Source organism: Aythya ferina (genome assembly GCF_964211825.1).
Source record: "Aythya ferina genome assembly, chromosome: 5".
NCBI classification, from domain to species: Eukaryota; Metazoa; Chordata; class Aves; order Anseriformes; family Anatidae; genus Aythya; species Aythya ferina.
This window is the reverse complement of record NC_140301.1, coordinates 5,392,917-5,420,267: the sequence shown is the minus strand read 5'-3', so window position 1 is coordinate 5,420,267 and position 27,351 is coordinate 5,392,917. Positions and strand designations below refer to the sequence as shown.

Genomic DNA, 27,351 nt, shown 5'->3' with positions numbered 1-27,351 from the left:
TTTTTTGGAGGGGGAAAAAGTCCTTTTCGTCATTATTGTTTTACTTTACCACACAAGCAAGCATGCAGGCTGTTGAACACAACATCAGGTTGTGTTCAATAGTAACTTTTTGAAATTACACTAAGGGATTCTGACAAGTATCACTTTTAAGGCATTAAAAACATAGGGGTAACTGTAAATTGTTTTTGTAGTTGCTATCAGTGGATGCGTAAATTACGGGACTCAAGCTAGTTCCCCATTTTGTAGTTGTAGCAAGTTCATTTTTAGAAAACACTTAGCATAATTTGGCTACTTACTCTATTTTCAGATGGGACTAACTTAACTGGTATGATACGACTGCCTCTTAATTTCAGTAAGTAGCAGATATTGAAAATGCAAACAAAAACATACCTCTAGGGCCAACCTTGATGACAGTTCCTGGTATCTGCTACCTACTTTTTCCATATATTACAAAAGGACAGTCCTTAGCTCAGAGCTTCACTTCCTTGCAGAATGCCACCCTGCTTTTTTTTATTATTATTATTATTCCAAATGCATTTACAGAATGGAAGTTTCGTGTGGTTGCATGTAGCATTGTGTCCCAGGCATCTCCCCAAAATACACATTGCTACAGCCATTCTGACATCCTAAAATGGCTGACACATGGTTTTGAAAGCAAAATGTGACAGCAAAGAAAAAAAATCTACAACAAAATCTGCTCCTAAACATTTGAACTTCTCTGGGTTTTCTCTGGAACAAGTCAGATGTGTGAGGTGTTCATAGCTAGAGTTTCTCATGACGTTACAGTTTTACTTGTTGGTTTTCTGTCTGTATGAATATAGAAAACTGAGCATTTAAATACATAATCAGTGAGTGAATAGATATTGCAGTGACACAGCTGGTACCCGTAAGAACAAAAAGTACTTAACTTCTTATAAAATCTTTTTTACATCTTTCCAGAAAGGAAAATGTGGGACAAGCAGGAAAGGCAAGTTGTTCATACAGGCAAGATCTAAGCCACCAAAAGACTTTGTACCAGCTGCCTGGCTGGATGTGCTCACCCCCTACACAAACCCTGTAACAGGAAAGGGAAACGATGCACAGTGTCAGCACCTTGAACCACCGCCTGTTTTCCCTTGGGAACAGCGTTGGGACTGTCTCAAGTCCTGCATTGGCAGACTTCCCCAAGCGGGCATGGGGCTGGCACAGCCCCTCCCTGGTCCCCAAACCCTCTTACCCCATAGGAGGAGGCAGGGCAGAGTGCTCCCTGTCCTGGTCACCACCTGCCCAGCAGCAGATGCCCATTTCTCACCCTTTGAAAATAAAACATTAGACGTCTGTCACTGCGCTGAGTTTCAGTTTAATCCAGTTAAAAACTAATCAATACAAAGTATTGAGTGGGGCTTTTTTCTACATATATTGCACTGAAAAATATGAATTTGTACACCACTGACTAAATCTTACCCCTTCATCCTCCTAGTGAAATCCCAGCCAAGTACAAAACCAACTCTTTGCATCTTTGTCTTGGAACTGGTGCCTGTATGAAGTTACATTCAGTTTTCTTCTAATCACCTCCTAAATCAGAAGTAGAGTACAGGTGAAAGCGCTGGTGCCCAAGGTATTCCAGTCCCTTGTTTCCGTGATTATAGCTTTCTATTTCCTGACTTCACTGTATTATTTTTTTTTTTTTTTTTAACTTTAAACAGCTCCTGAGAAATCAGTACCATGGCAGAAACATGCTTTAGGTGAATAATACAACGCTTTTAGTCTCTTTCATAAAAGAGAGAACCTAATTAAAAGAAGAAATCATCACTGAAAACAAGACATTTTAAAAAGCATCAAATCAGTTAAACAATTCGTGTGTAGGTGTGACTTTAACACACTGCATAACCTCTATGGCAGATGTTCCTTACAGTGAGATAACTCTTAGTTAAACTGTATTTCAGAATGAATCCACAAAACTAGTCTGACTGTATTGTGCTCAACCAGAGACATATTTTAGCTTGGGCCTGACGAATGATGTCCTTCCTTCACACAGGAGGACTAGATAGGCAGTATCAGGTCAAGCTTGGCTGCTGATAGAGCAGACCTGGTGGACCATCTTCTGAGAGGATGTCCACTCAGCTCTCGCTATCTATGCAGCCCTGTGGAAGAGGTAACAATGCATATGAAACTCTGAATTGGGCAAACAAACACGAAGCTGTAATTTGGGCTCTCATCTCAAAACCATCTAGGCAGCAAAATTAAAGTCTATTCAGTTAGGAGTTAAGTAACATAAGTACTATTGAGGACTAAGGCGTTGACTTCCACATAATTTTAGGGCAAATAGTTGGAATAGAACTTCCATTATTGTTAGAGATGAATCCAATCGAGAATTCTAAAGTTTAAAAAATGGACTGCTTCTACTTCTAAAAAAAACAAGGAGAAAGACTACATGTTTTGTTAAAATGCAAGCCTATTACTAAAATTAACACTGACAAGAACATTTCTGAACATTTAGGTACCAGACAGCAGTTGCAGGAAAGGTGAGCATTGCTTTATGCTGAATGCATCTCTGTGGTTAGTTGAAATGTAAAACCAGAAACTCACTAACTCATGAAATGACAAATGAAAGCTCTGGCTTCTCGTAAGCAGCTGCTTCAATCACCACCAACACAACACTGCAGCAAGCAGAAGATGAGTTCAGCACCCATGTTACAATGGTTCTGGGCAAAGCTCTCTGGATGTTTCAAAATAAACAGGGTAAGGGGGATATAATGCTCCTCTCCTGTATCAGGGAGAGTCAAGTTTTTAATGATAGAAATGTAACAGATACTATGCTGAAATTGAAGCCTGAGCTGTGGCAAGCACTTGAGAGCATATGCTGCATCACATATAGCCGCCCTCATTTATGAGGCAGTTGTAACATGAAGGAATAATTTGTATGGTAGAAATGTTCTCAGATCAAAGTTTTTAGTCCTTGATTCTCTACAAACGTCTGAGGCTGTATCACTCTTCCTTTGTGAACTTCCATGTGGGACAGGAAGAAAAAACTCCCTTCACCTTTTCCATGATGTTTGAATAACTCACCCTTTTTTTCCTTCCTTGCGCTGCTCCTAACCGTCAGGCTACAACCCCAAAGCCAGGGCCCTGCACTGAGAAGCGCTGTTACTCTGGCTATAGCTGTAACTATATCTGGGCCTCTTAGCAAACAGATAAAGTTGTTGAAAGGTATTTCAGTCTCCTGGCAAAGACATAATTAAACTGGTATTAGAATTACATGGAAGTAACAAACTGTGGAGATGGTGTTTTGTTTGTTTTTTAAACTAAATTAAAATGTCAACTACTTGCAAATAGAACAACAGCAAAAAAAAAAAAAAGGTAAAATCTAATTGCTTGAGTGGTATAAATAAAGGAAATGTGACATAACAATTAAGATGAAACAGATAAAGAAACCTAATCTATTCTAGCAGTGAGTTCTATTCCATTGTGTGAAAATCATGAATGTGCTCAATCCTGATGGAAGCATGAAATGTGTATGGAACATGACTAGCCTCTACCAGTCACAACTCTTTAGTGAAAAACTCCTCAAATGGCAATACAAAATGTTAGTAATTGCTGCCCATCTCTTTTGAGTTTGCTTAAAATGTTTGAGTCTCATTCTGAAAGGAACATCTCTTCATAATGTTCATAACACAGGCTTGGCCTCTGCTTCTTTGCTCAAAACCCCAATGATCTCTTTGACTGACGCTTGCTGTTAACAGGAAGGGAATTCAAAGGACGCTTGCTTAAGTGTGTGTACATCAGTTCAAAGCCAGCGTTATACAATCAGAACAATTCACGTTTAAAAAAAGACAGGGTTTATACCTTAGGGTAGTCTCAACAGATGACAAATAAGGACAATCGCATAGCTTTTCAACATTATAGTAAAAACCCCAGGTAAATCAACTTTTACGGTGGTTTTGTAGTGGCATAATGTTTTTTTGTTTTTTTGTTGGTTTTTGAAAAATTCTGGCTTAAAATATGAGGGAGCTATCCTGGTTCAATACCAAAATCATACAATCTAGTAGCACCCTTGGTTCAGGATGTTTCATAAACTTACATCAGCTAACTGCTGAAAGACTAAGAAGCGTTAATAGTGAGACTCTTAACAAGTCAAAAATTCATGTCTGAGAAGAGCTTTTTGAAGCATACGGTGCGTTCTGAAAAAATCTGGTATTATCATAGGAGGTAGGATAATCTGTACAGAAGAAGACAGTGAGTCGTCTTCTGTTTTGCACAATATTTCCATCAACATAAAAAGCTTATTTAATAGCATGCAAAATTTTGAGATCAGCTGGCACCTGATGAAAGAAACAGGGACAAAAGCACTGTCCTGAGAGCCAGTTCAGTATACAACTGCCACACAGAATTAATCTTAACAAGGACGGTTCAGACCAATACACCCAAAGTTGAGTATTTCTTTTGAAGGCTTACAGTGAAATTTTCAGGCTTCTGTAAACATGAAAAATATTCAGTATTTCATGCATTTTTGTGGTGGTTGGATTTTAGAAAGTGCAAGTTTTCTAAAGGTTAGGCGTAAGAAGTTTGATTTTTATTTGGTCTCAAGAAAGTGGTTGGTAGTACTGGAAATGGTAGACCTTCACCTATGGTCTCTGTTTCTCCCTACTTTGCTTCTCAGCATTTCTGGAAGGAGTTTCTACATAAAACAAGACTTAGCTTGATATTCAGCCCAGTTCTTGTTTCTTCTCTGAAAAGATTCTGATTTGTGTCTAAACACACAATGGCAGACATCCTTTTTTAAGAGAAGAGTGTAACAGCTCTCTTGGCCACAAAAACCTTTAAAATTGTTTCCTCCTCCATTATATCCTCTTGAAGGATCCCATTGTTGCCTTTCTCACTGATGGATCAGGAAGAAAATTAGTTTAATTTATGGTTCAAGTCTGATTGATATTTAACCTATAATATTCCTAATGACTTTATAATCTGGGGAAGAAAATGGAATTTGTTTCACTGGAGTTTGTTTCCCTCCCTCCCTACCTTTTACCCTCCCCCCAAAATAATAAAGATGCTATAAAGTTGAGGCACGAGTGGTTAAGGGTGAACTTGATCAGTTCTAGCAGCTTGTTCTTGAACATGTCCTGGTGGTAAAGGCTGATCATCTCCTGCAGGATGTTTTGGTGCATCTCCAACTTTGTGCTCCCCAGCTGTAAAACAAGAATAAAACTACTTACAACTCTTCAATTAAACTGGCCCCATATGTTGAAAGTATCAAAGAAAATGTTTCTAGTATTGTAACAATCAAATAAAACCTTATTTTGTTTGTAAATGGAAGCCAGAATTTTGTATGTGACTTAAAACAAAATCAGATTGAGATTACACAATAGACTGCAAAATTACAATATTCAGTTTACTCTTAAATAGGTAGTTGTTTCTATTTTCTGTAAAGTGCTTATATTTGCATAATGTTTCAGCTTTTGGGAGATTCATTTGTTATTTCTAAAACGTTACATGTTTATGAAACCTTTATTCCCAACGTTGGAAGCTTGGGAAAAAATATAAATGACTTGTTCCTATATTTTACCCATCATGACACTGACAATCCTTACAATTTTCACCTTTTGCCCACCTTGGAATAAGGCTAACTTTCATAGTTTGGATTTCCTTAATTCAGTGAATGTGTACTGACTAGTTCTAAGTCAATGAAAGCTTAGGATACCTAACTAAATGTCTCTGCAAAAAGTTTTTACATAAAATAATACAGGTATTAAGAACAGTATCTGTTACAATACTGCCCTTTTTTTAAGCTTTATCACTATAGTAAGTCCCTGGGCATCTGCTATTACACAGTGAAATGTTAACAAAAGGGAGGCAAGGGGATGAGAGGCTCTCATAACTAAGGGTCATAAATTGAAATTAGCCACAGGCAGCTTTGAAACAAATCAAGATAAAATGGAATTGGTACTCAAGTTCAATTATTTCTTGCTCTGCTCACAAAACTGTGTAACTTAGGGGTAGAATTTCAGGGTATTCAGCCAAGTGAGCTGTAATCACTGAATTTAAGGTTTTAAGTCTCACTGTTGGCCCTGCAGGACCAGTTAAAACCATCCAGTATTCAAAAGGCTGTCTGGATATAACCCAAAGCCTTATGTTTGAGATGACTGTTAATTCCTTGAGCTGTACTTACAATATTAACATATGAACATGGAAGCCAAAAAAATGTTATTTTCAACCTTTCTCGAGGGGGAGGAAAAAGTTAGGATGCGTACGAAAGCAGAGGATAAGAAGTGTTAAAATATACCTGACCACTTCTTTAGTCATCCACGACTGTATGCAATGATTTATGACTTTATCATCCTCTATAGGTGTTGAAGTAATTGGTTGCTCATGCTATCTAAAGCTTGTCATGTCATATTGTGCCCAACTGCAGTTAAATCGACCACAGAAGACAGACAGATTGAAAGCATTTAAATGCTTTTTTTTTTTTTTCCCTGCAGGCTTAGCCTGGGATTGCAATTCTGGATTATAATCTCAAATTTCAAGAGTAAGCAGAAGAGCAGGCAGCTTTCATCTGGCTGCCTAACCAGATAGCCATGAAATGATAGCTTCATCAACATCAGTTCTTGTGTAAACATCCAAGATCAACAGCAGGGTTGTACAATAGCAGTGGAACTTAAATCACTGTAACTTCCCATTCTTGCGTGCTGTAATACACTTGATTTGAGTGGCATACACAAGGCGAACTACCTTTAACACACCTATTTCTGCACTGGTAATGCAGCTATGGGATATCAGACAGACCTGGTCATTTTCGTGTCCCTATTCTCCTCTGCACACTCAAATCTTAGCCTAAAAATAACATTATCTAGGATAACTAACAGGCAAAACACTCCAGTGAACTGCAATCCTTCCTCTCTGTCCATTTTATGCTGTTAATTAAAACTGCTGTAAAGCAGTTTCCCCCTTAAAGACAGTTTAATGAATCTCCCGATGCAGATCATTAAAACTACAGTATACTAAGAGTTTCAACAGAAAATATATTTTCTTAATGACTCATATTGGAGATCTTAAATTTTGTGTGTCTGCATAGAAAGATACATACGGGAATGGAACTTCAGTTCTCCAGCTGGTCCTGCAGGTGGATTTCCTTGCTGTAGTTTCTTTTGTTCCATCTGCTTTACAACCTGGTGAAAAAATACAAAACAGAGTTAAAAACTTCACTCTGACATCATTTTCTCTGATGTGACATAAGTGATTTACACTTCAGAGAAATATGCACAGTCGTCATGTAAAATCTTGGTTAATGGGCAAACTACTGAGGTGCGACACTTGCACTGTTTCACAGAAGGGTTTGGATTAGAAGGGATCTTAAAGATCATCTAATTCCAACCCCTCTGCCATGGATGCCAGGGATGCCTTCCCCTAGACCAGGCTGCTCAAAGCACCATCCAGCCTGGCCTTAAACACAGGAATGGGGTATCCACAGCTTCTCTGGGTAACCTGTTTAAGTGCCCCACTGTCCTTGTATTAAAGAATTTCTTTGCAATATCTCATCTCAATCTACCCTTTTTTTCAGTTTAAAACCATTACTCCTCATCCTATCACTACATGCCCTGACAAAGAGTCCCTTTCCTGCTTTCTTGTGTGCCCCCTTTAGGTACTGGAAGGCTACACTGAGGTCTCCCTGGAGCCTTCTCTTCTCCAGGCTGAACAATCCCAACTCCCTCAGTCTATCTTCATAGCAGAAGCACTTCAGCCCTTTGGTTACCTTTGTGGCTCTCCACTGCACTCGTTCTAATACATCCCTGTCCTTCTTGCGCTGGGGGCCTCAGAGCTGGATGCAGTACTATAGGTAGGGTCTCACAAGAGCAGCTGAGGGGGAGAATCTCCTCCCTTGCCCTGCTGCCAGTGTTGCTTTTGATGCAGCCCAGGATGTGGTTGGCTTCCTGGGCTGCAAGCACACATTGCTGGCTCATGTCAAGCTTCTCCTCAACCAACGCCCCCAGGTCCTCCTCCTCAGGGCTGTTCTCAGTCCATTCTCTGCCCACAAAGTACTTGTGCTTTGGATTGCCCCAGCCCAGATCCAGGACCTTGCACCTGGCCTTGCTCAACTTCATGAGGCTTGGCACAGGTCTACCTCTCAAGCCTGTCAAGGTCCCCCTGGACAGCATCCTTTCCTTCCTGCCTGAGCAAGTGACTGTTTACTTTTACAGTTTGCTGTAATTTGAAATAACAGACTATGATGTGCTGCAGTACCAGTGTTATTTAGAATTCAGCTGAGATTCATATGAGAAATCAATGTAAAGGATGCTCCAGAGCTGGGGATTGTCATTACCTGTTACAGTGTCCATATAAGTATAAAGAAAAGGGAAAAAAAAAACCTGTTCTCCTAAGTGTACCTGCTGAAGCTCTTGTTTCTGAGCCTGAAGCTGGTCATGTTGCCTCTGTAGCTCTTCCTTCTGTTTCTGAAGATCTTCTGCCTTCTTTCTAAGTTCATCTTCCTGCTGAGAAATGTGACTTTCAAATTCCTTCAGCTCATCCTCAGTGAAAAGCTGCTGTTGATCTAGTGTCTGCAAGGAAATACAAACGTGAATACCTAGGCAGGAATGCACATCTATTTTGATTACATTATCACTGAAATTATTAGCTGAGTTGTATAACTTACTGGATGTCACTAAATGACAATGCAAAGGGTCAGTATGCTTACTCAAACAGTAAAAATTGTTATTTCTCAGCCATTTTCCTCACAAAACTCTATGACATATTTAGAGTTAGGAGAAAAAGATCATCTTGCTTCCAGCTGAGCTCTAATCCTCCCTCAGAATTGATTCGTATCTTGAATGCCCATTTTATGTTTGAAAAAGCAAGTAGAAAATTTTTTAGACTCCACGAGGTGGCGCAAGACTTTCTCTTTGTATGTGAACCACAAAGATTACATCTGCGTTAAATTAGTGTGTTACATTCTGTACATTACATTTTGCTAAGGCATTTAACCACACACGCATACCAAAACAAGACTGAAAAAAGGCAAAGGTCACAGACGTGCCATCTGGTTTCCTGGTTAGAGTGATGGTAATAATGCAGCATGTTGCACTTGGAACACATTCTCATTACCTCCCAACTATCTGGCTCCAAGAATTCTTTCTTCTCTGTAGCTCGCAGGAACTCTTCCAAAGTCACTAGTCGGTCCTTGTTGATGTCAACCTATTAGAAGAAAAAAAAATCATGCTCAACCTAAAGGATGAGTTTTGCTGGAGACAATGCCTAAAATCATTATGTAAATATCTTCACGTTTAAAATCATTATGTAAATACCTTCAAGTACAACCATTTTATTTTTAAACTGTCCAATTTTCAAATGAATGCCTACAACAACTTCTGAAAACTTTCCTCACACTCACATGTGGTTAAAAAAAAAAAAAAAATGGAAATAAGACTTTTATATTTCCAATCAATTTTGAAGTAAAATATGTGTGGTTGTAGCCCCAGCACTAATAGCAGGATGTCTGACTTTTTTGAGAAAACTGGTTTGTAGCTTTCTGGTAATAATTTTTTTGATTCTGAGTCAGAGTAATCTCCATTGTTGGACAGGATAAAAACAAAAATGTCAGAAACCTTTAAGGGTAAGGGAGGAAATTACTCCCTTCACAAGTAATAGGAGTCCAGGCTTGCTCCATTCCTCAGCCTTAAGGAATATAGTCGAATAGAGAAAACTACAAGTGGAAAAAATGGTAGATCAAAACATCCTTTTCCCTTTCCTCTGTTTCCTGAGCTTTAAAAAGAGAGAACCAACACTGGTATTCACTGCCATAAGTAATGCTTTTAGTGCTCTGGCCTCTTCTGAAGGGATGAAGGCCAGCCATGTGAAAGAAGATATTGCTTTACTTGTTTTTCCCACAAAATCTTACCCTATTGCTAGGTGTAAGAGCATGTTTAGAGTGTTTGCTGTTTGAGAAAATTCACAAGAAATTTCTATTCTAATTTATCTGCAAAAGATGGAAGCTACAGCACAGTTTTTCCTCTGGAACTTCTTAAATAAAAATAAATCTAATCTGCAAGCATTTACATCAACATCTAGGCATAGGACTTGAGAACTGTAGCTTTGTGAATCCTAGCAACAATAGTTTCATGTCCTTGCACTGTACTTAGACAACCTGTTACATCAGGAGTTCTATTCAGTGTAGCAGGAAAATATCAGATCTGTTAAGTGTTAGTTCATACCTCGTTCATTACGTGTTCTCTCATTCTCAGCCTCTCCTCTTCCATTTCAACCATGTCATCCTCTTCATTTTTCGGGTCATAAACTTTTTCTAGCTGAAATTCAAATGTATCAAATATTACTTTGGAGAAAGGGCTGCTCATTCAAATCACTGAGCATGTTTGGAACAGTAGTACGAAACGCTGCTGAAAACATGAGTTCACCATTTTCCAAGTGTCTCTATGGGTATAAATCTCTTTTATGATAGTACTTAAGCAACAAGTAAGCCTGTCGTTATTGCTAAGGATCGAGTTTTCAGTTAATTCATGGGGTCTGTTGTAATTCAGTGCTTCAGACATCATGGTGAAATTGACCTCAGTATGCACAGACATCCTATATTTGACTCAAAGCAGGCAGAGTTTAGAGAACAGGGCAGAAACACTTTTTTTAATTGGAGAATGCCGCTCACACTGTAAGCATTCAGGATATCACAAGACATTGAGTGCTTAGCTTAATATTCCATTTTTCTTTGTGCACGCTGTCCTTCTGGTGAGTTCATGCTTATTTGCTTCTACTTATTTCTTACCTTTCCTAGCCCTAAGTAGTAAGTCCCCAGACAACTTATTTTTTAATTACAACACTGTAAAATGCTGGGGCATACCGGTCAAAAACACTGCCATATAGTAGTATTGAAAAGTATTATGGAAGCGTACTATTAGAAATCTGTATTTTCAAATTGCACGTCTTCTACAATTTAGAGTAGGTTGAATTTATCACCTTGTCTATACAGTGTATAGTATATTTACTCCCTGATTTGTGAAATCTAGAAAAAAATCTTCAGTTAGTTGCAGCTATAATGATGGATCTCTGAATGGGAATGTGTGGATTTTTTTTTCCTGCTATAACGTGACAGAACCTACTGAAAAAATTAAGCCAAAGACCTTTTTTCACGCATTGTTCCTGCAGCTCCCATCACTGTAGAATCTCAGTACGTTGCTGCTACGCTGGGAGGCAAAGTACCATTAATACTTGTATTTTTACAGAGAAGGAACCAAGGCCTAAAGACACTAACAGCTTGCCTACTTTATTAGGTGTCCATGTGCTCCAAACTAGCTAGACAGAAGTGAGGTGAAATCCCTGTATCCACTTCCGTAGCGCACAAGTGTCCTTCAATGGATGTATACATCTGATGAGGCAAATGAATTCATTTCAACGTTGTCAAAAATTTCAGCCTAAGTATTTAAGTGTGTGACCCTCTTTCTCTCTACAGGCTTATGACTAGCACTGAGCATGCACAGCTACTCAGCTTCAGAACCTCTACCAGGCTACAGCTAGCCAAAGCACATGTGTAGTTCAGCACTGCAAACTGTACAGGTACAGCTGTTCTGCAGATTAATTATGAAATCTCATAATTAACAAGTTTGTAGCAGAGGAATACATGAGCGATACATCTCTGGTGTCAGAGTCCTTTCTTTGAACTCCTTTATTTTCCCTGCTCGTATGTTTTTACAGTTGTGTAGAAACATGTAGGGTTCATACATTTCAACCTGAGTATTCTAATTTGTAGTCCAAAGCCCCTATATATACTTGGGGAAAATACAGACATTCTTGCAAGCATTTTTTGAAACAAGTAAAGTTCCTGTACTATTTTTTTTTTATTTTTTTTTACCTCTTTAGTAAACAGGGCTTCTAATTCTTGCTCATCCAGGAAGCCATCATTGTTGACATCTAAAATAAGAAGTGTTGAAAATACAAAATGAGTATGTACAGAAAGTAATATATCTAATAGTTCTCCATGGATTTGAATATGTATCACCATACACATCCCATACAGATTAAAAATCACATTTAACAAGATGCTGTTTTCATATGTCAGTTTTTCTCTTCAGGTTTTTATCAGACACTGGCTGAACTGTATTGCTGGTTTTGGATACCTGACTGTTAACTGTTGGTTAAATACTGGCACATTCTCCCTAGTTGTTAGATTAGCAAACTGAAATAGGTCACAACAGGACTGCAACCAGTGTAATTGCCAGAAAATATTGCGGAGAACAACTTGTCCCAATTTAACAACTACAACTACAATGGTAAACAGATCCAGGAATAACATAAGTCAGTAGATAAACACTGTTAACCAGCAGGAGGACTCTCAAATGTTGTGCAAAATTTATATAAAGGTGCAGTGCTTAAGAAAAGATCACTAAAGTTTGTTTTGATGAACAATCCAAGAGAAGAATACTTGGCAACAATCCACCTTGTATGCTATGTTCTACTCTGAATAGCTGTATTGTTACTGCTATCTGAAATTGAAAGGGAATCTCTATTTCAAGTAAGGGCTATTATGCAATATTTTTGTTCAATTGCTTCAAAGTTTTTGATACACTCAGCTTTAAGGCAAAAGGTTATTTTACCTACTGCTGTTTTATTAAGACTTGCATAAAAGAGCAAAATTTTTCAAAAAACTACATTTCAAGATCTTTCTAGAAAGAAGGAATAAGGTTTAATATCTAAATATAATAAATATATAAATAAAACAAGATAAAAGGTTAGACTCAAGCTAGACCATTCCTTCAATTAATTTCTCATTGGCATTAGTCGAATTCTTTGTACTGTACCCTTCAGAGTCCAGTGCCAGGCAGGTTCTGCTTAAGGATACTTTATTATGAAGCATTTCACAAGGTCAGAATATAAGGTTACAATTTATATAATCATATTTAAAACAAAACGCCTATTGAGATGCATACTTTTCCCTCCTATTATTTCATTGTTCTAATAGCAGACTGCTCAGCAACGCAGAGCAAGTATCAGGGAACATTTGGAGTTGTGCTTTTTAGGGAAGTCTTGAAACTACTTGAGAGGTTTGGCGCTTCTATGACCATTCCAAAGATAAGGGGTGTCTGGCACTCATCTGCTGAGGTGTTGAGAAAGCAGGTTTTCCCAAACACACCTCTGAAGACTTATTCCTAGAGCACAGTGTGTGAACGTTTTAGTTATTGAGAGATCTGTGAGTACCCAGAATTCCCTGAGCAATTACTTCTGGTTATTTGCTCTCTGCTTTTATGAGTACTTCAAGATTTCATTTTCAGCATTTAGACCCCACAGTAAACTTTCACACAATAACACAGCTATCTTCTCTATACATTTTGGATTCATTCAAATTGCTTGAGTTTTAAGACTTCTTATAATAATACAAACATGCCGGATAAATATCTTCAGCAGAATATAACAGTGACAACATTTGCTAATTAAATTAAACTAAACTTCTTACCATGTAATTTGAAGAATGTTTTGGGGTCGAATTCATTAGGATCTAGTCCATCTGCTTCTTCCCATACCTCTTTCAGTTGATCTTTGCTTCCCTGTGGATTGGTTACAAAGAAAACTATTCAAAAGATGATTAAGTGTAATTTTACTGCCTTAGCTTTGCAAAATAATTTCTCTGAAAGGCTCTTTTTTTTCCCTGACTAGTCATGGTCCAAATAGAATTAATGGAACTTACTTCAATTTCCTTTTACACAGGTCACATACTTCCTTTAGACAGAAAGGCCCAGGGAAGTGGCAAGAAAGTGCATATTCTGGGGAAAGGAATGCTTGTATAATTAGCCATGGCCACACTGACTTATCTGCAAGCAACAGCTCAAGGGGGCTCAATCGGTTTGCCATTTCTAGAGAAAATGATGCTCTGAGTTAGTTCCTTGCAAGCCAAGTATATCATGAAGGCATTCCTACTGTTTCGAATATCCTTCTTGCCTCTTCCCTGTACATTTTAGCTTCTTTGTAAATAATAATTCTGCCAGCAAATAGACTACCTATATAGGAAAAAAAAAAAAAAAGCAAGTACACATAGTGGGTTTTGTAATGTTCTCGGTGCTCTTCCCACACTCTGCTCCCACATCAATAAGAAAAAAATCCTGCGAATAAAGAGGATTTCTCCTGTTATTTGCTTCCTGTTATTAGCTTTTTCTTACTGGAAAGGAAAGCTTCCTTAAAAATATGTAAGGACAGACTGTAGCCTTACAGGATGGTGAACTTTAGGGTGATCTCCATGTTTTTTTTTCATCTCTTCAAATTTGGATTCTTCTCGCTGCCTCTTTTCTTCATCCAGTGTTTTTAAATACTCTCTCCTCTCGTGTTCTTTCATCATCTCATATTTCTTGAATTCTTCATGGCGGGTTTTATCATAATTCTCCAGGTCACTTGTAGCCTAAAAATATAGATATGTACACATGATTACGCCACATAATTACATTAACACATTATATAAGATTATGTAAAAACCCTGCATTGTTCAGGTCTAGGGACACAGCTGGTAATATTGCCATTTCCCTTTTAAACACAAGGTAGACTAGTCTGTGGTCCCCTTTCACACAACAGTGGAACATAAACATCTCTCTTCACTCCCTCTATTACTTTCACAGCATTTAATTTGCAAAGGTTCAATTGCTTACACAACTTTTGCATCAAGGTATCCTTTCTCAATTAATAATAAATTAACTCAAGTTAAGTATGTGCTAATTAAGTACAGCTTCAAATAGTATCATTAAGTCCTTGTTTACTACAGCATAACAACATTCATAGCTTCCCCTAGAACTTAACGAGAGCAGTGCCTCCATTAATAATGGGAGTTACTCTGCAGTAGTTTATTACAGATTAAATCAACAAAGCCATTTATATAGAGAGAAAGGAGTGAGGGGAGAACTTCTGACAAGTACTTGTATGGGATTTAGAGCTGCACTATTTTCAGATAGGTCAAGGTATTAAAGGATGCAAAATTTAGGCTCTTTCTAGTGTAATGTACACTGACAATAGTTTTCAAGTGTGCAATGGAGACAACTGACTTTTCTCTGAAACTGAAAACTGCATATCACCTTTACCAAAAAAAAAAAAAAAAAAAAAAAAGTAGTAAAGAAGAAAAAAAAACACAATACCAATAAAAAACAGCCCAGAGTAGTTGATGTCTAGCACTTACTGCTTTGATCAGCATATCTAAGTCTTTAGGTTCAAATGTGTCGGGATTCTGATGGTTCAGGTGCTCAAATTGTTTAAGGAGAGCCTGATGGTCTATGCCAGTGTCTGAAAGAACAAGGTACAAATGTAAAACATTAAAATAAGGTTGAAAGCAAACAAGATCAGGAAGTTAAATACATTCACACAGGAGCTTGTGCTTTGTAAGTACCTCAGGCTCCTTGAGGACTGAATAATTTTTTCATTATAAAAGTGTGGCTGCTACCAAGGTTTTTAACTGGTAAAGCTAGATAATAATGCTATCTTAAACAGCGTATATTTTGATATGTTCTGGGCAACAATGTTGGCAAGCTTTTGCCAGATGTCTTAGTAAAGAATATGTTTTTTTAAAAAATGGAAAATATCATTTTGAACTTGTTATCCCTTGGTAAACTGTTTCTCTCACACTCAGTGCTGTATTTGTATTATCATAAAACAGTACACACTGTCTGGGGCATATTTCAAACATCATTCCTCCCTGGTGAGATCATGTTTTTTCTGAAATATATGCAACTTAGCCTGTTTATGAAACACTTTCTGGAAGTGTAATTTTAAGCTTTTTTTTTTTTTTTTTAATTAAAAAAAAGCCCCAAAACCTGTTTTCCTTCATTCCTTATAAAGACAGAGAAACAACTCATTCTGTTTGACAGCATTTACTTGCCACAGTACTGTAATATCTAAGAGTTGTCCTTGAATAAAGTCACCCAACCCCTAACATTGTTGCATCCTGTACTGGTCAGTTCAGCAGATTCTTGGTGCAAACGTTTTAAAATACATCTGGATCAAGACACAACATAGACAGGGCTTATGTTCAAGTCTTGTGATTTTTTTTTTTTAACCTGATCCATCTGAGAAGAAAGTTTTTTGTATTTTAACAGATAGAAGGCTAAGATATTACATGGTATTACATGGAGAAGATTTTCGCATAGGTGTGCAGATACTTTTATAAATATTTTATAAATAATCTGAGCATACAGTTATACATGATGTGAAGTAGTCACTGACAGGGCCCACTACAAACTTCATGAAATATTTTCCCACTCTTGTTCTTTCACATTAGTAGTCACCTGAATATTTTGAACTGGTATAATCTGTTCTTGTTCCTTCTAAATGTAAGCTCTGTCACGGCAACAGAATGTATTTATATGCTTGATCTGCTGTAGGAAAAAACTATTTTTCTAAAGCATGCTCTGTTAGTTACTCTTGATTTATGGAAATAGGGCTAGAACTACTTAGTTGATTAAATCACTAAAAAAATAAAGTATACATTTACTACCAATATAACTAGGTATCATGAGCTGCTGTCAACTAGCTCACCGTGTCAACATGATGTTGCTGGACTGCTTGCTTGCAATAGGAGCACGAGACCAAGCTCTCAGCAGCTAAAAGACCTCCTGAGAATGACAAAGCATGGGGGCTGACAGGTACGTGAGGCAATGCACTGACTCCTGTGGAGGTCTGGTCTGCACTGTCTAGCTACTGGTGGACTGCACTCTCTGCACTAGAACTTCCAGGAAGAGAAAACAAAGGACAGAAAGGTTATCTTGAAGCTCTCAAATAACTCTGTATCATTATTCATTAATTGTACTACAGCTGCACCAAAAAAAAAAAAAAAAAAAAAAACCACACTGGAAAGGTAGTAGTATTCTAAAAATACCTTCTTTCCCAAATTAATCACACTTTTTTCCTGACATCCCCATAGACACAAATTTGTATACACATACTTTTTTGGCCTATTTACCATCTCTAAATTTGACTCAATGGAATTAGCCTAGAAGACAGATCCTTTTTCTTACAGTAGTTTAGATTCACATATTACCTATTCCATTCAGTGGGATCCCTTCCTCCTACTTGACAGCATTTTTTATGAGCAAGAAAATAATCTGCACAGACAAATTAAGTCCTATTTATTCAAGCTTCATTGTGAAAAACAGTTTTGGATACAAGATCATGCAATCCAGTATGATCTTAATATTTAAGGGCAACCAATTATCTTCAAAAAGTAATACCCAATAAGAATCTTAGATTTAGTTCTAGATGAAAACTTTAAAAATTCTTCAGCAATGAAAACAGATAGTGCCTTTTCCCAAACAAACTTATACCAATCAGATTCTTGAGAAACCTGTATACTTTGTTCTTTAAAAGACATTGCATATGTTCAAGCAATTTCATTAGCAAGTAAAAAAAAAAAAAAAAAGTTTTTTCAACCCAAATGTTCTTCTTTCATCCAAAACCTTAAAAAATCCTCAAAAACAAGAAAAATCATCTTCTGAATTTAAACGTTTAATGTCTGTTATAAACCTGTAATATAGTTCTTATTGGTGGAAAAAGGATTTAAAAAGAGAAAATGGAAACTTAACGTTAACTGACTACAAAAAAAAAAATCATTTTCCACCTTGCAAAAACATTAAACATTCTGTCTTGTATTCTGAAACAGCCTAGTTAGTATACGTTGCTAGTTCTCGGCGAGTGATCTATAAATTGATGTGCTATAAAAAAAAAAAGACTAAGAAAGGATTAGAAGTATCTGAAAAATCCACTGCCAAAATCAAGTTGTTATTTATAAAATAGATGGCTTTTTTCTCCAGTTTCCTATCAAGATGTATATTTACTGTCCCTTGGCCTGGTCAGAAAGGACACTCTTATTTTCAGATCATGTTTGTTATGTTGTCAACAAAGAAAGCATAGCTGTTACATTTTGGATACCTGTCCAATGCAACCTCATCTGTTAACCCACCTAGTTAAATTTTGTATTCTTACCTTGAACAGAATCCATTTTAGCTTTAATTAACATTCTTAATCTTGCCACCTCTTGTCGTTTAAGTTCATCCAGCCGTGTTCTCACATGGTGGCTAACTAAGTCAAGTTCTCTGCTTAGTTTTCCACTCTGTCAAAAAAAAAAAGTTATCAGTTATCGATAAAAACTAGAAGTAGCCTTCACAATTCCCATTAGAGATAATCAGCAAGACAGCAAACTACTGTCAGTCTTTTGCCAATACTGTAGCCCATGCTATTAGAATCTCAAATTCTTTTCAAAGAGCATATTCATTTTTTTTAAGCTTATGGTTGTAGAAAAAGAGAATCCCAGAAGCTTTCTGAGAAGAGAATTTCTAAACATCTTGCTCCCCTAAAGAGCAGAAGTGTGACCTTTCAGCAACTTCATGAGGTATTGCTGCTGCAGTGACAAATTGCTTGATCAAATGTTCTCAAATTGGTTCAAAAGGGCTGTGAGATAAACACAATGCTGTATTCTCCATACATTTGATAACAGCTGAAAGACTTGGGAGAAGATACAAGCGCAATGACAGCTGCCAGCATGTACTGCAAGAATATTTATCAGTTTCTGGAAATGGTTAGTAACCTTCATGAGCTGCACTAGATGTAGCACAGAAGAAAGAGTCAAGAACTGCCAACGGTACCATGAGAAATTAAAAGAAATGCAGAAAGCAGTCCTCTCTGTCTGTCACTTCAGACTGTGTCCCACCTGTCCCTTGCAGAATTTCTAGATCAGAAATGGGAAAGTAGAACAACCACCACCTAGAGCTAGAAATTGAAACGCGTAAGACAAAAATGAACTGGAGTTTTGGAGAGAGTGCTATTTGAATTGGCACAGAAGAAAGGACAGCAGTGGAGAATGCCAGAAGTCTGTTATTCTGGAATTTACACACAATGGCTTTACCTCTAGTACAACTCCTCAACTTCCCCAGACTTCAAAATCAGACTTTCTTTTAATTCTCTTCCACAGTGTATCACTAATCAATATGACAATATCTTCATCTCAGAAGGTATATAAATCCCTGTCTGAATTAGTGTTCCAAATTGCTCAGCAGGAAAAAGCAAATGACAGTTAGGCTTGCAGAGGTAAATGAACGTACATCCTGGATGGAGTCTGAAACTGGATTTTTAGTGGATAGGCAGAAGGCAGGAACCATGCATTCAAGTACAGATTTCGTTTTATACTACGGAATATTCTTGAAGGAATAGAACACCTGCTGTCTCTTTACTAAAGGAAAAGCTCTAGCAAGAGCTGAATATCTCGGTAAATGAAAAATGAGAGGAAATTTAAGCTCACAAAAACTAAGAGGAGTATGAAGGAAAAAGCAAAGAAAGATTACATCTGTCTTGCACAGTTCATGATTATGGATTTAATTAGACTCACTTAACATTATGTACCTACCTTTATTTCTTCTATGTCAGCAGTCTGGAGTTTTTCCCTGAAATGCTTATCTGTTTCCAAGACATCTATTACTTGCCTGAGATATTCATCATAATAAAGCCCTGTATCCTTCAAAAAAGGAGGTTACAGTTAGAAAAGAAAGAATACGCTACCAAGTATTTTACTTCATTCAAATACAATTATTAAACTAAACTCCAATTCTCAGCTACACAGGGATTAAGCTGTCCTAAGTATCTTTCATTTTTCTGATCTGCATCGTTGCCCTATAGCAACTTACTCTTATAATTAATTTGTCAGTAACTGATGACAGAGGAGGAAGATATTTAACAATCCATGTCATATGCAAGCATCTGTCATGTTCATATAGCATTGTTTTCTTTTTTAAACAGTGCAATTAATTCATTACATGATTTCAAGAGCAGTTCAGAATAGTGCCTATTCTTTTCCCTCAGATGCAAAAGAAAATAGAGACTATTTGCTGCATTTCCTAGAAATCTTTTTAGAAAGACAGCCACCCCCAGTCTGCCAGAATCAACGACGAGAAGTTATACTTGGCTTTAATCAGCGTATCTGTCAAAAAATAAGCAGATATTATGTCTGGGAAACATTTAACGTTAGTATGAGATTACTGAACCTGCACAGCTGAGGGCAGACGAACCAGAGCTACAACCAGGACTTAACCTATTAGGTAAACTTTACACTAGGTCAGTTCATCTTCCTGTGGCATGCGCTCTCTTTATGTATTTTCCTGTGATGCTGTGGTACAAAAAAAACCCACTCTCAGTAAGGGCAATCCAGTGGAAATAGAACTGCTAGACTCAATTTAATTTTGGAAAAAAAATCTGCTTCAACAAGAGTTTATTTGGCTTTCAGGGAACAACGGTATTGTTCAGTTATTAAAAGCTGATACCGGAGATTTGTTTCTTGGAAAAAAAAACAAAAAAACAACAACAACAAAAAACTGCAAGTACATTACTGTAGTACATTACGAAGTACTTTAGCAAGTACAAGATCTCCAATGTGTTTTCATTGAAGACGCTTGTAGCACTTACAAACACAGTATGTCTGTTGTTGAAAAAACTTCATACTTGCAAAAGCTAACTGTATTCCCCTGATCAAACATTTTCCTGCTCTATTTGAAGCACTGAACTGGAAACATTGGTGGCTTAGGAAATTCCATTCACTTTGAAAGAAGTCTCTGTGGAAAAATAAGCAGCGCTTCCTGTTGTAAACTGGGGAATTCATTCACTTTGCTACCTCACCTTTAGCAGCTCACAGAAAATAACTAAGAAAAGAGAACAAATTTAAATGGAGCCCCGCTACAGCAGATGGTAGACTGTTTGAAAATATCAGCTAATATTCATTTCTTTCCTGCATATAGCTCCAGTAAAAAACATCTAAATTTCAGGACAGAGGGCTGCTATAACCAGATTACTAACAATTAGTACAAACTACTTAGATTAATTTCATTATACTTACTGGATTTTCTATCTTCTCTCCTTCTACATGGCCTTCTCCTTTGACTTTTGTCTTATCTATGTCTATAGGCACAGCTTCCAAAGCCACTAAGAGACATGACATCAGCAGAATACATTGCTGGGGCAGGAGAGATAGCCTCTTCATCTGAAACGAGACCAAGTCACAAAAATAACATAAGTGATGTTATCATACTGTGCTGATGAGAATTCTTTGACATTCCTACATAGATACCTATAATAACCTACTTCTCACATGTTCTACTGCTCTCAGAGAATGCTGGAACTCAAAGAATTAGATACAGTGTTAATTGTTGATATGCTTTATTCATAAAAGTAGTATATGAAAGAAGAAAAAAATAAAAGGGAAATATAGAGATAATATTCTCTCTTTTATTGGAGACTAGGCAATAGTTGAAGGTAAAAATACACCTACTTATCCAGCTTTTTTTTTCTAGGCTTGAGAATGACAAGGATTCTCTGAAGCTCTTTTATTAATCACATCCTCAGCAAAAAGAACGTAAATGGATTCTGTTCAGTTATAGCACATACCGGTTGCTTTCAATTTAAAAAAAAAAAACAACATCTGATCACTACCAGATGGGATGGCAGGAGCTAGTGTTGCTGCCCCATTGAGTGTATTGGATTCAATGTCAGCGCTTGTCAGGTCCCCACTGGGAAGTCTGATCAACTTGGCTTAGGTCGTTCCTAGGGACTTCTAGGGACATGTGAATTGTGGAGATGGGGATCAGCAGTTCAAGGTGAGAGGAGTACACAAGTTCTGAGGACTTCTTCCCCTTGCTGCTCAAGAAAACTGATATGTAACGTGTTCAAATGGAACTGAAACTAAGGAATAAGCAAATATGTTGTTCTGCCAACCCTCATATGAGGGATCAGTAACCTCTAACAGAGATTTAGGATGGGCAACTGGAACTGTATCATCTTAAACTACAGTAGTCACAGAGCTTATAGAACAAAAGCACTAATCAGACTGAATGCCACTGGATCTGCTGGCTTTCAGTGGGATTCATGCTTACAGGCAATTTGGGTTTCTTTGAAAATACCAGTCGTTGTAACTTCATGCTGTTATATGTAATTGGAGAGACTGGATGGTACCACAAATTGGTTTTGACATCTATTTGACGTGAGACACTGCTCTGGAAAATAAGGCTATCTACTGCCCATCCAGCAATTTTGTTTCAGGTTGTGCACCAGATGTTTGTATTGTTGCCACGTTGATACAACAGGCAAAAATAAAAATCCACAAGTACCATAAAAAATTAAGAGCAGAGAAGACAAAGTGGATAAACAAAAATGTCTTCATCATCGCAGCTGACTTTACAGACTACTTTGCCTAACACAGGCTTTCCGGTAGCACTTTGAGGAACCCACCTGTTTATGCAGCCTGTGCTATAAAGAATACATTGGAAATACATTTATTAAAATAAAAAATTACCTAATGAAGACAGAGTTACTGTATTTAGGTATCTTATAGTCTAAGACTATTAAAAAAGTATCAAAACTTACCTCTATAAAAGCAGGTGACTAAGACAAGTCAACCTTTAGATCGTCACAGTGACAGTCCAAACTGACTCACTGAACACGTTACTCTGACATGTACTAGTAAAGAGAAACCAGGCCCCTTGCAAAGTCAGCTGCAGGAGAAAACTGAGCATGATTCTCAAACTCAGCAACTAGAAAGAAGTGATGAGAGGCAGGATGAGAGAAAAATGGGACTCTGTTTTTTGTTCCCCGAAGTACTTTGTTATTAAGAGTTCGTCCGAGGCCCAGCCTGTTATCAACTACCTTCAGCAGTTCCTGACTCTTGATAAACCCGTTCCAAGGTGCCCATCCCTTTCCAGGCATTTTAGAGTAGATCTACTGATGACTGATGCTGACTCAAAGACGGGGTTTCCCCTGCAAGGACCAGAAGCCACCAAGTCAACAGCCAATCACAGTGTGCAGAAGGGGAGCAGTGTCAATTTGGGCACTGCCATCAGCAGTACTTAAAGCACAGCAAAGGTCTTCCTGCCCGCCCATGGTGGCCTTGCTGTAGCCTATCGTTACTACTACTCTTCCTGCTGCTATTTCACAGTTTAAGAGAAATTTAAGTTTTACCAGCTGACTTTAATAATTCAATGGTTCCTATCTTGAAGATAAATGGACAGAACTATTGTTATGATTTGCATTTGGAAATTAAGTGATTCTAGTAAAAGACACGTAGCCCACCAAGATTAAAAGGCAGCAAAACGCTAGTCTGCTTGCATCACAAACAAGAAACTCATCTTTCCAAATTAACTAAGTTCTAAAGTGATAAAGACATAAACAAACATTTATACTTGTAACACACAGAGAGAACTAACAATAAATGTGGTGCTCCAGAACTGACAAATAATGTAGTTTATAAACAAAGCCAGTATTTGGGAAGAAAACCAAGTAAAAACTTCTCTGAGTAGGAAGCGTTAAAAAAAAAAACTCTCTCTTAGTGAGAGCTAAAAGAATGAGGTAATGAGCAGGAAAAAGAGCCACCAATGTACTTGTCTGAACAGAACAATCCAACTGGAAAAGACAAGGAATAGGATGTCTGCCAGCAACCTTGATCTCCCACTAAATTCAATCACAAATTCCTATCAACTCCAGTGGAAAAGAATCGGACATTTGGATCATTAACAGCTACGAGCTTTGAAAGAGAAGTACAAAACGCAGCTTCTAAAGCTTTACATGCTACTTCCAGCCACATTAACGCAAGCAGCAAAGCATGGCATTAGCACACCTATTTTACACAGCTGTCGGGTGATTATAATACATCTACTTTTTCACAAAATTTACTTTTCATTCACCTAACAACTCTTGCCCAGGAAACAGCAGAGTTCTGGTACTGATGTCTCCGTTGCTTTCCTGGCAAAGCAACAAATATGTTTTAAGAAGTTATGCCCGAAGTCTGAAATAGGCAAACACAGTGATAGCAGCGTACAGTGCCTGTATATCTAGAAACTCAGCAGATAAGAAGCAGATGATAAGCACCGTAAATGTTACATTGCGTGTTTGCACTTGCCACACCAGTGTATACCATGATGGGTAAATCCAGACCTGCAGAAAAAGCCTACCTATTCACAAAATCTGCTGCACGCCTGCTGTATCTGATATGGAAGTAATTAAACTTGTGTGAGAAATGGCGCATACATAAAAGATGATTGCAATATTCTCTACAGTCACAGCTATACTATGGCTTCCTATTTTAATGCTGTATTGTTGGAAATGTCAACAATCCTCATAGGAAGTGCTGCTTTAAAAAAATAAAAATGATACAATAACACATTGATCCCATCCACTAATCCTCGTGTTTTTAAGAATATTCTGAACTCAGTACTGGAATATTATTATATTACAAATATATCTGAAGGAGACAAAGCGCTCCTAGCAGTTTGAGCTAGCTGTCACCTCTGAGTGATATACCTGCACATCATTTAAGTACATAAAGACAGGGGAGTCCTTCCTTCTCACCATGCTTACTTAAATTCTTTTCTTTTGACTCTTGTACTTATTTTTCTCACTTCTCAATGAAGTTTTCCTGCTTCATCCGTTTTACATTTACAAGCTGGCTGATAGAACAGCTTCTTTTTTCAGCTTCTCAGAAAAGACAGCATGCCTCAGCTGTGTGTAGTACAACATTTGCTGACAGAACCTTTTTTTTAAAAAAAAAAAAAATGCTGAAAATACTGTTCAGCTGTTTTATTAAATGAGTCACTGAAATGCTGGGAGATCCTATGTAGTAACACAAAATATGAATGTTCAAGTGAGAAAGAACCACATGCTGTTTTCAATGGAACTAGAGTTTTCTCTCCAGAAATAAGGATGGCACAGAAGCAAAACATATACAGACTGCTCCTACACATGCTTAGCCCTGTCAGAAGCAAAGCCTGAGAAGACAACTGTTTTTAATTCTAGTGGCAATATATTTAAAAACCTGTGTGCACGCAAATACACATGCATATTTATAAAACACCCGTCTCCACGAAGCTAACATCATTGTTTTAGAAAACTAAATATCAGTGTCTATAAAGACATGTTACAAACTGAAGAATACCGAGTGTTAGTCTTGTTTTTAAAACTTGGTTGATTTTATCAATCCTTTACAGTAAAGTTGTCCTAGAAAAAAAGATTTCTGAAACTAACATGCAAGCATAAACTTGTATTGAATTCAGTACGTATCAGATAAAAATTCTTATCAGCTTAAAAGGCATATTTGAAATCAAGAAACAGTATAAAACGTAGCTTCCCATACTACAACTTCACATATGGAACAAATACGACAGCAAACCTGGAATCTCACAAATTCATTTTGGATAAGTGCAAGCAGCAATTTTGTCAGTGCTGGCATAAAAACCAACCTCATTTCAAACATGCTACCACCTGCAACAGAAAGATTGCTTGTAAAAGTCTGCTTTTACTCTAACTTCAAAAGTTATTTCAGTTATTCTATGTGATCACCCACTAGTACACATTTTGCTCTAGTCAGCAAGAGATGACCATGCTAGAGTAAACCTTGATTGCATCAGGACCTCAATAGCCTTTTTTTCCCCTTTGGTAAGAGAACAGAATATGGCTAACAGGAATAAATTTAAATCTAACATAACGGAGCCAGATTTAAAAGTGTTTGGGCACTTAATGGTAGTTGCCTAATGAGATTTATTTCCATCTAATTCACGCTGATTTCTACACTCCTAGAAGCACAAATGTACAAAAACATCTCCCTCATATTATAAAGAACATAAAGCACAAGAAATGGAATCACAAAAATAGACTATACATTGCCTGAATTACCTATGAGGAAGACAAATATTTACAACTGTTCTAATAGGATGCAATTTCTTTCATTCTTCCAACTTCCAAACCATGTCTACTGCAGAACAAGACCTGTCCTTGTTGAAATTAACGTGAATTTTGCCGGTAATTTGCTTTGATTTGGCTTAAGTAGCTGGCAGTGGTTTCAGCTACAGCTAAGCATAACCCCATCCGGAAGACTTGTGTCCGGTACACATCTTACAGGAGGTTCACAGAGATCTCTTCTGCTCACTGAGCAAACGAATGGACGAGAGCACAATAATTTACTAGGTAAGCACCACTGTTGCAAAGGCTTCAGATCAAGGCAACACTGATACAGGCTTTCAAGTTAACAGTAAGGGATGTTATCTCTCCTTCTTAAAGCACGTTTGTTTAGTCAGTATATCACTATAAGTACGGGTCAATATTTTCACACCTCTGACATTTGAGTCAGTATTATAACATTTTACATTTTTTCTTACCTCAGAGAGCTACCGCTTTCCCTTTCATGATTACAGGTTAAGTTATGTACACATCACTTGGAGGCAGCTTTTGAAAGAAAACCTTTAAGTACGCTTAAAATGCGTACTTAAGTACACTTTAAGTACGCTTAAAATGCAAGCTTACGTCCAGCACCACTGCCACACAGCCAAATTATGGGAACTTTTTCTGACTCTCATTCAAAAACGAATCTTTTCGTTGTTGTTGCGGAGTTTCTATTTCCTCAGTGGGCTTTTCTGAACACGCCAAAATAACCACCTGCCAGCCTGTGTTAAGAGCATGTTAGGAAGAACTTCTTTACTGAAAGGGTTGTGAGGCATTGGAACAGGCTGCCCACGGCAGCGGTGGAGTCACCATCCCTGGAAGTCTTTAAAAGACGTTTAGATGTAGAGCTTAGGGATATGGTTTAGTGGAGGACTTGTTAGTGTTAGGTCAGAGGTTGGACTCGATGATCTTGAGGTCTCTTCCAACCTCGAAATTCTGTGATTCTGTGACTCATCAAGCCACAAGCAAGTTTACACCGGCTGCCTACGCCAGATGCCTGCTCATCTAACTGCTGATGAAGTTTTAAGCAGGCCAGCGGCCGGTATTAGTTTGAAACTTTGCGCTACCTCCCGTTTTAACGTCAATTAACCCGGTCAGAGGCCAACGAGACTCACACTGCTCCCAGCTGCAGCACGCCGAGTCCCCACGCTGCCCGACAGCCCCACAACAAGCCCCAGGCCGAGCTCGCCCCCGGGGGGCCGCGATGCTGAGCACAGGTCCCCCCCTCGCTGCCCGGGGGCCGTTTCAGGAGGCCGGGGGAAGGAGCCCTCCGCCTCACGCGGCCTGGCGGAGCCGAGGGGAACCGACGGCCCCTCAGCGGCCCCACCAGGAGCCCCCGGCACAGCCTGAGGGGAGGCGCGGCCGTTGGGCACGGCCGTTACCTGTGGCCGTTACCTGTGGCCGTTACCCGCGGCCGTTACCCGCGGCCCCTGACAGGAGCTGCCCCGCGCTGAGGCCCCCGCCCGCCCCCACTCCCCCCCCGGTACCTTGCAGGAGGCCGGCTGCTTCCGTGGTGAGCAGGGGGGGTCCCGGGGGGCTCCTCAAGGGCTGCGGGGCGCGGCGAGGCCCGGCACGGCGCGATACGTCGCGACAGAGCGCGATAGAGCGCGACACCGCCAGGCCCGGCGCGGGGTGGCGGCCCGACCGCCCCCGTTGCCATGGGCACAGGTC

At 38.4% G+C, this 27,351-nt stretch overlaps 1 protein-coding gene and 1 long non-coding RNA gene across 3 annotated transcripts in view; one reads left to right on the top strand and one right to left on the bottom strand.

Moving 5' to 3' along the window:
- The window catches only part of LOC311437999, a 31,803-nt gene extending 9,088 nt beyond the window's left edge, over window positions 1–22,715 (top strand). Inside the window, exon 2 of the long non-coding RNA XR_014693888.1 lies at window positions 21,270–22,715. This is a non-coding gene — a long non-coding RNA (uncharacterized lncRNA). The remainder of the gene's footprint in view (window positions 1–21,269) is intronic.
- On the bottom strand, window positions 1,324–27,351 carry NUCB2 (nucleobindin 2). Of its 2 annotated transcripts, none has more exons than XM_084521938.1 (13): window positions 27,168–27,351; window positions 20,816–20,959; window positions 19,337–19,444; window positions 17,920–18,046; window positions 15,125–15,228; window positions 14,174–14,359; window positions 13,424–13,514; window positions 11,825–11,883; window positions 10,179–10,271; window positions 9,073–9,162; window positions 8,358–8,528; window positions 7,061–7,142; window positions 1,324–5,165 (listed from the first exon to the last, which is right to left on the bottom strand). In XM_084521938.1, the coding sequence occupies exons 2-13, from the start codon at window positions 20,957–20,959 to the stop codon at window positions 5,053–5,055; spliced, it is 1,368 nt and encodes a 455-aa protein (XP_084378064.1). In that variant the 5' UTR covers window positions 27,168–27,351; the 3' UTR covers window positions 1,324–5,052. The 2 variants fall into 2 exon arrangements, with proteins under 2 accessions (XP_084378064.1, XP_084378065.1); XM_084521939.1 differs by having other exon boundaries at window positions 19,337–19,437; window positions 20,812–20,959; window positions 27,168–27,343.

Excerpts from the sequence above, each read along its gene's own strand:
- NUCB2 (XM_084521938.1), bottom strand. The coding sequence starts at position 20,959 with ATGAAGAGGCTATCTCTCCTGCCCCAGCAATGTATTCTGCTGATGTCA. Across the intron at positions 15,229-17,919 it reads TAAAATGGATTCTGTTCAAG|ACACTGGCATAGACCATCAG; the intron begins GTAAGAATACAA and ends TTGTTCTTTCAG. Across the intron at positions 14,360-15,124 it reads TAGATATGCTGATCAAAGCA|GCTACAAGTGACCTGGAGAA; the intron begins GTAAGTGCTAGA and ends CTATATTTTTAG.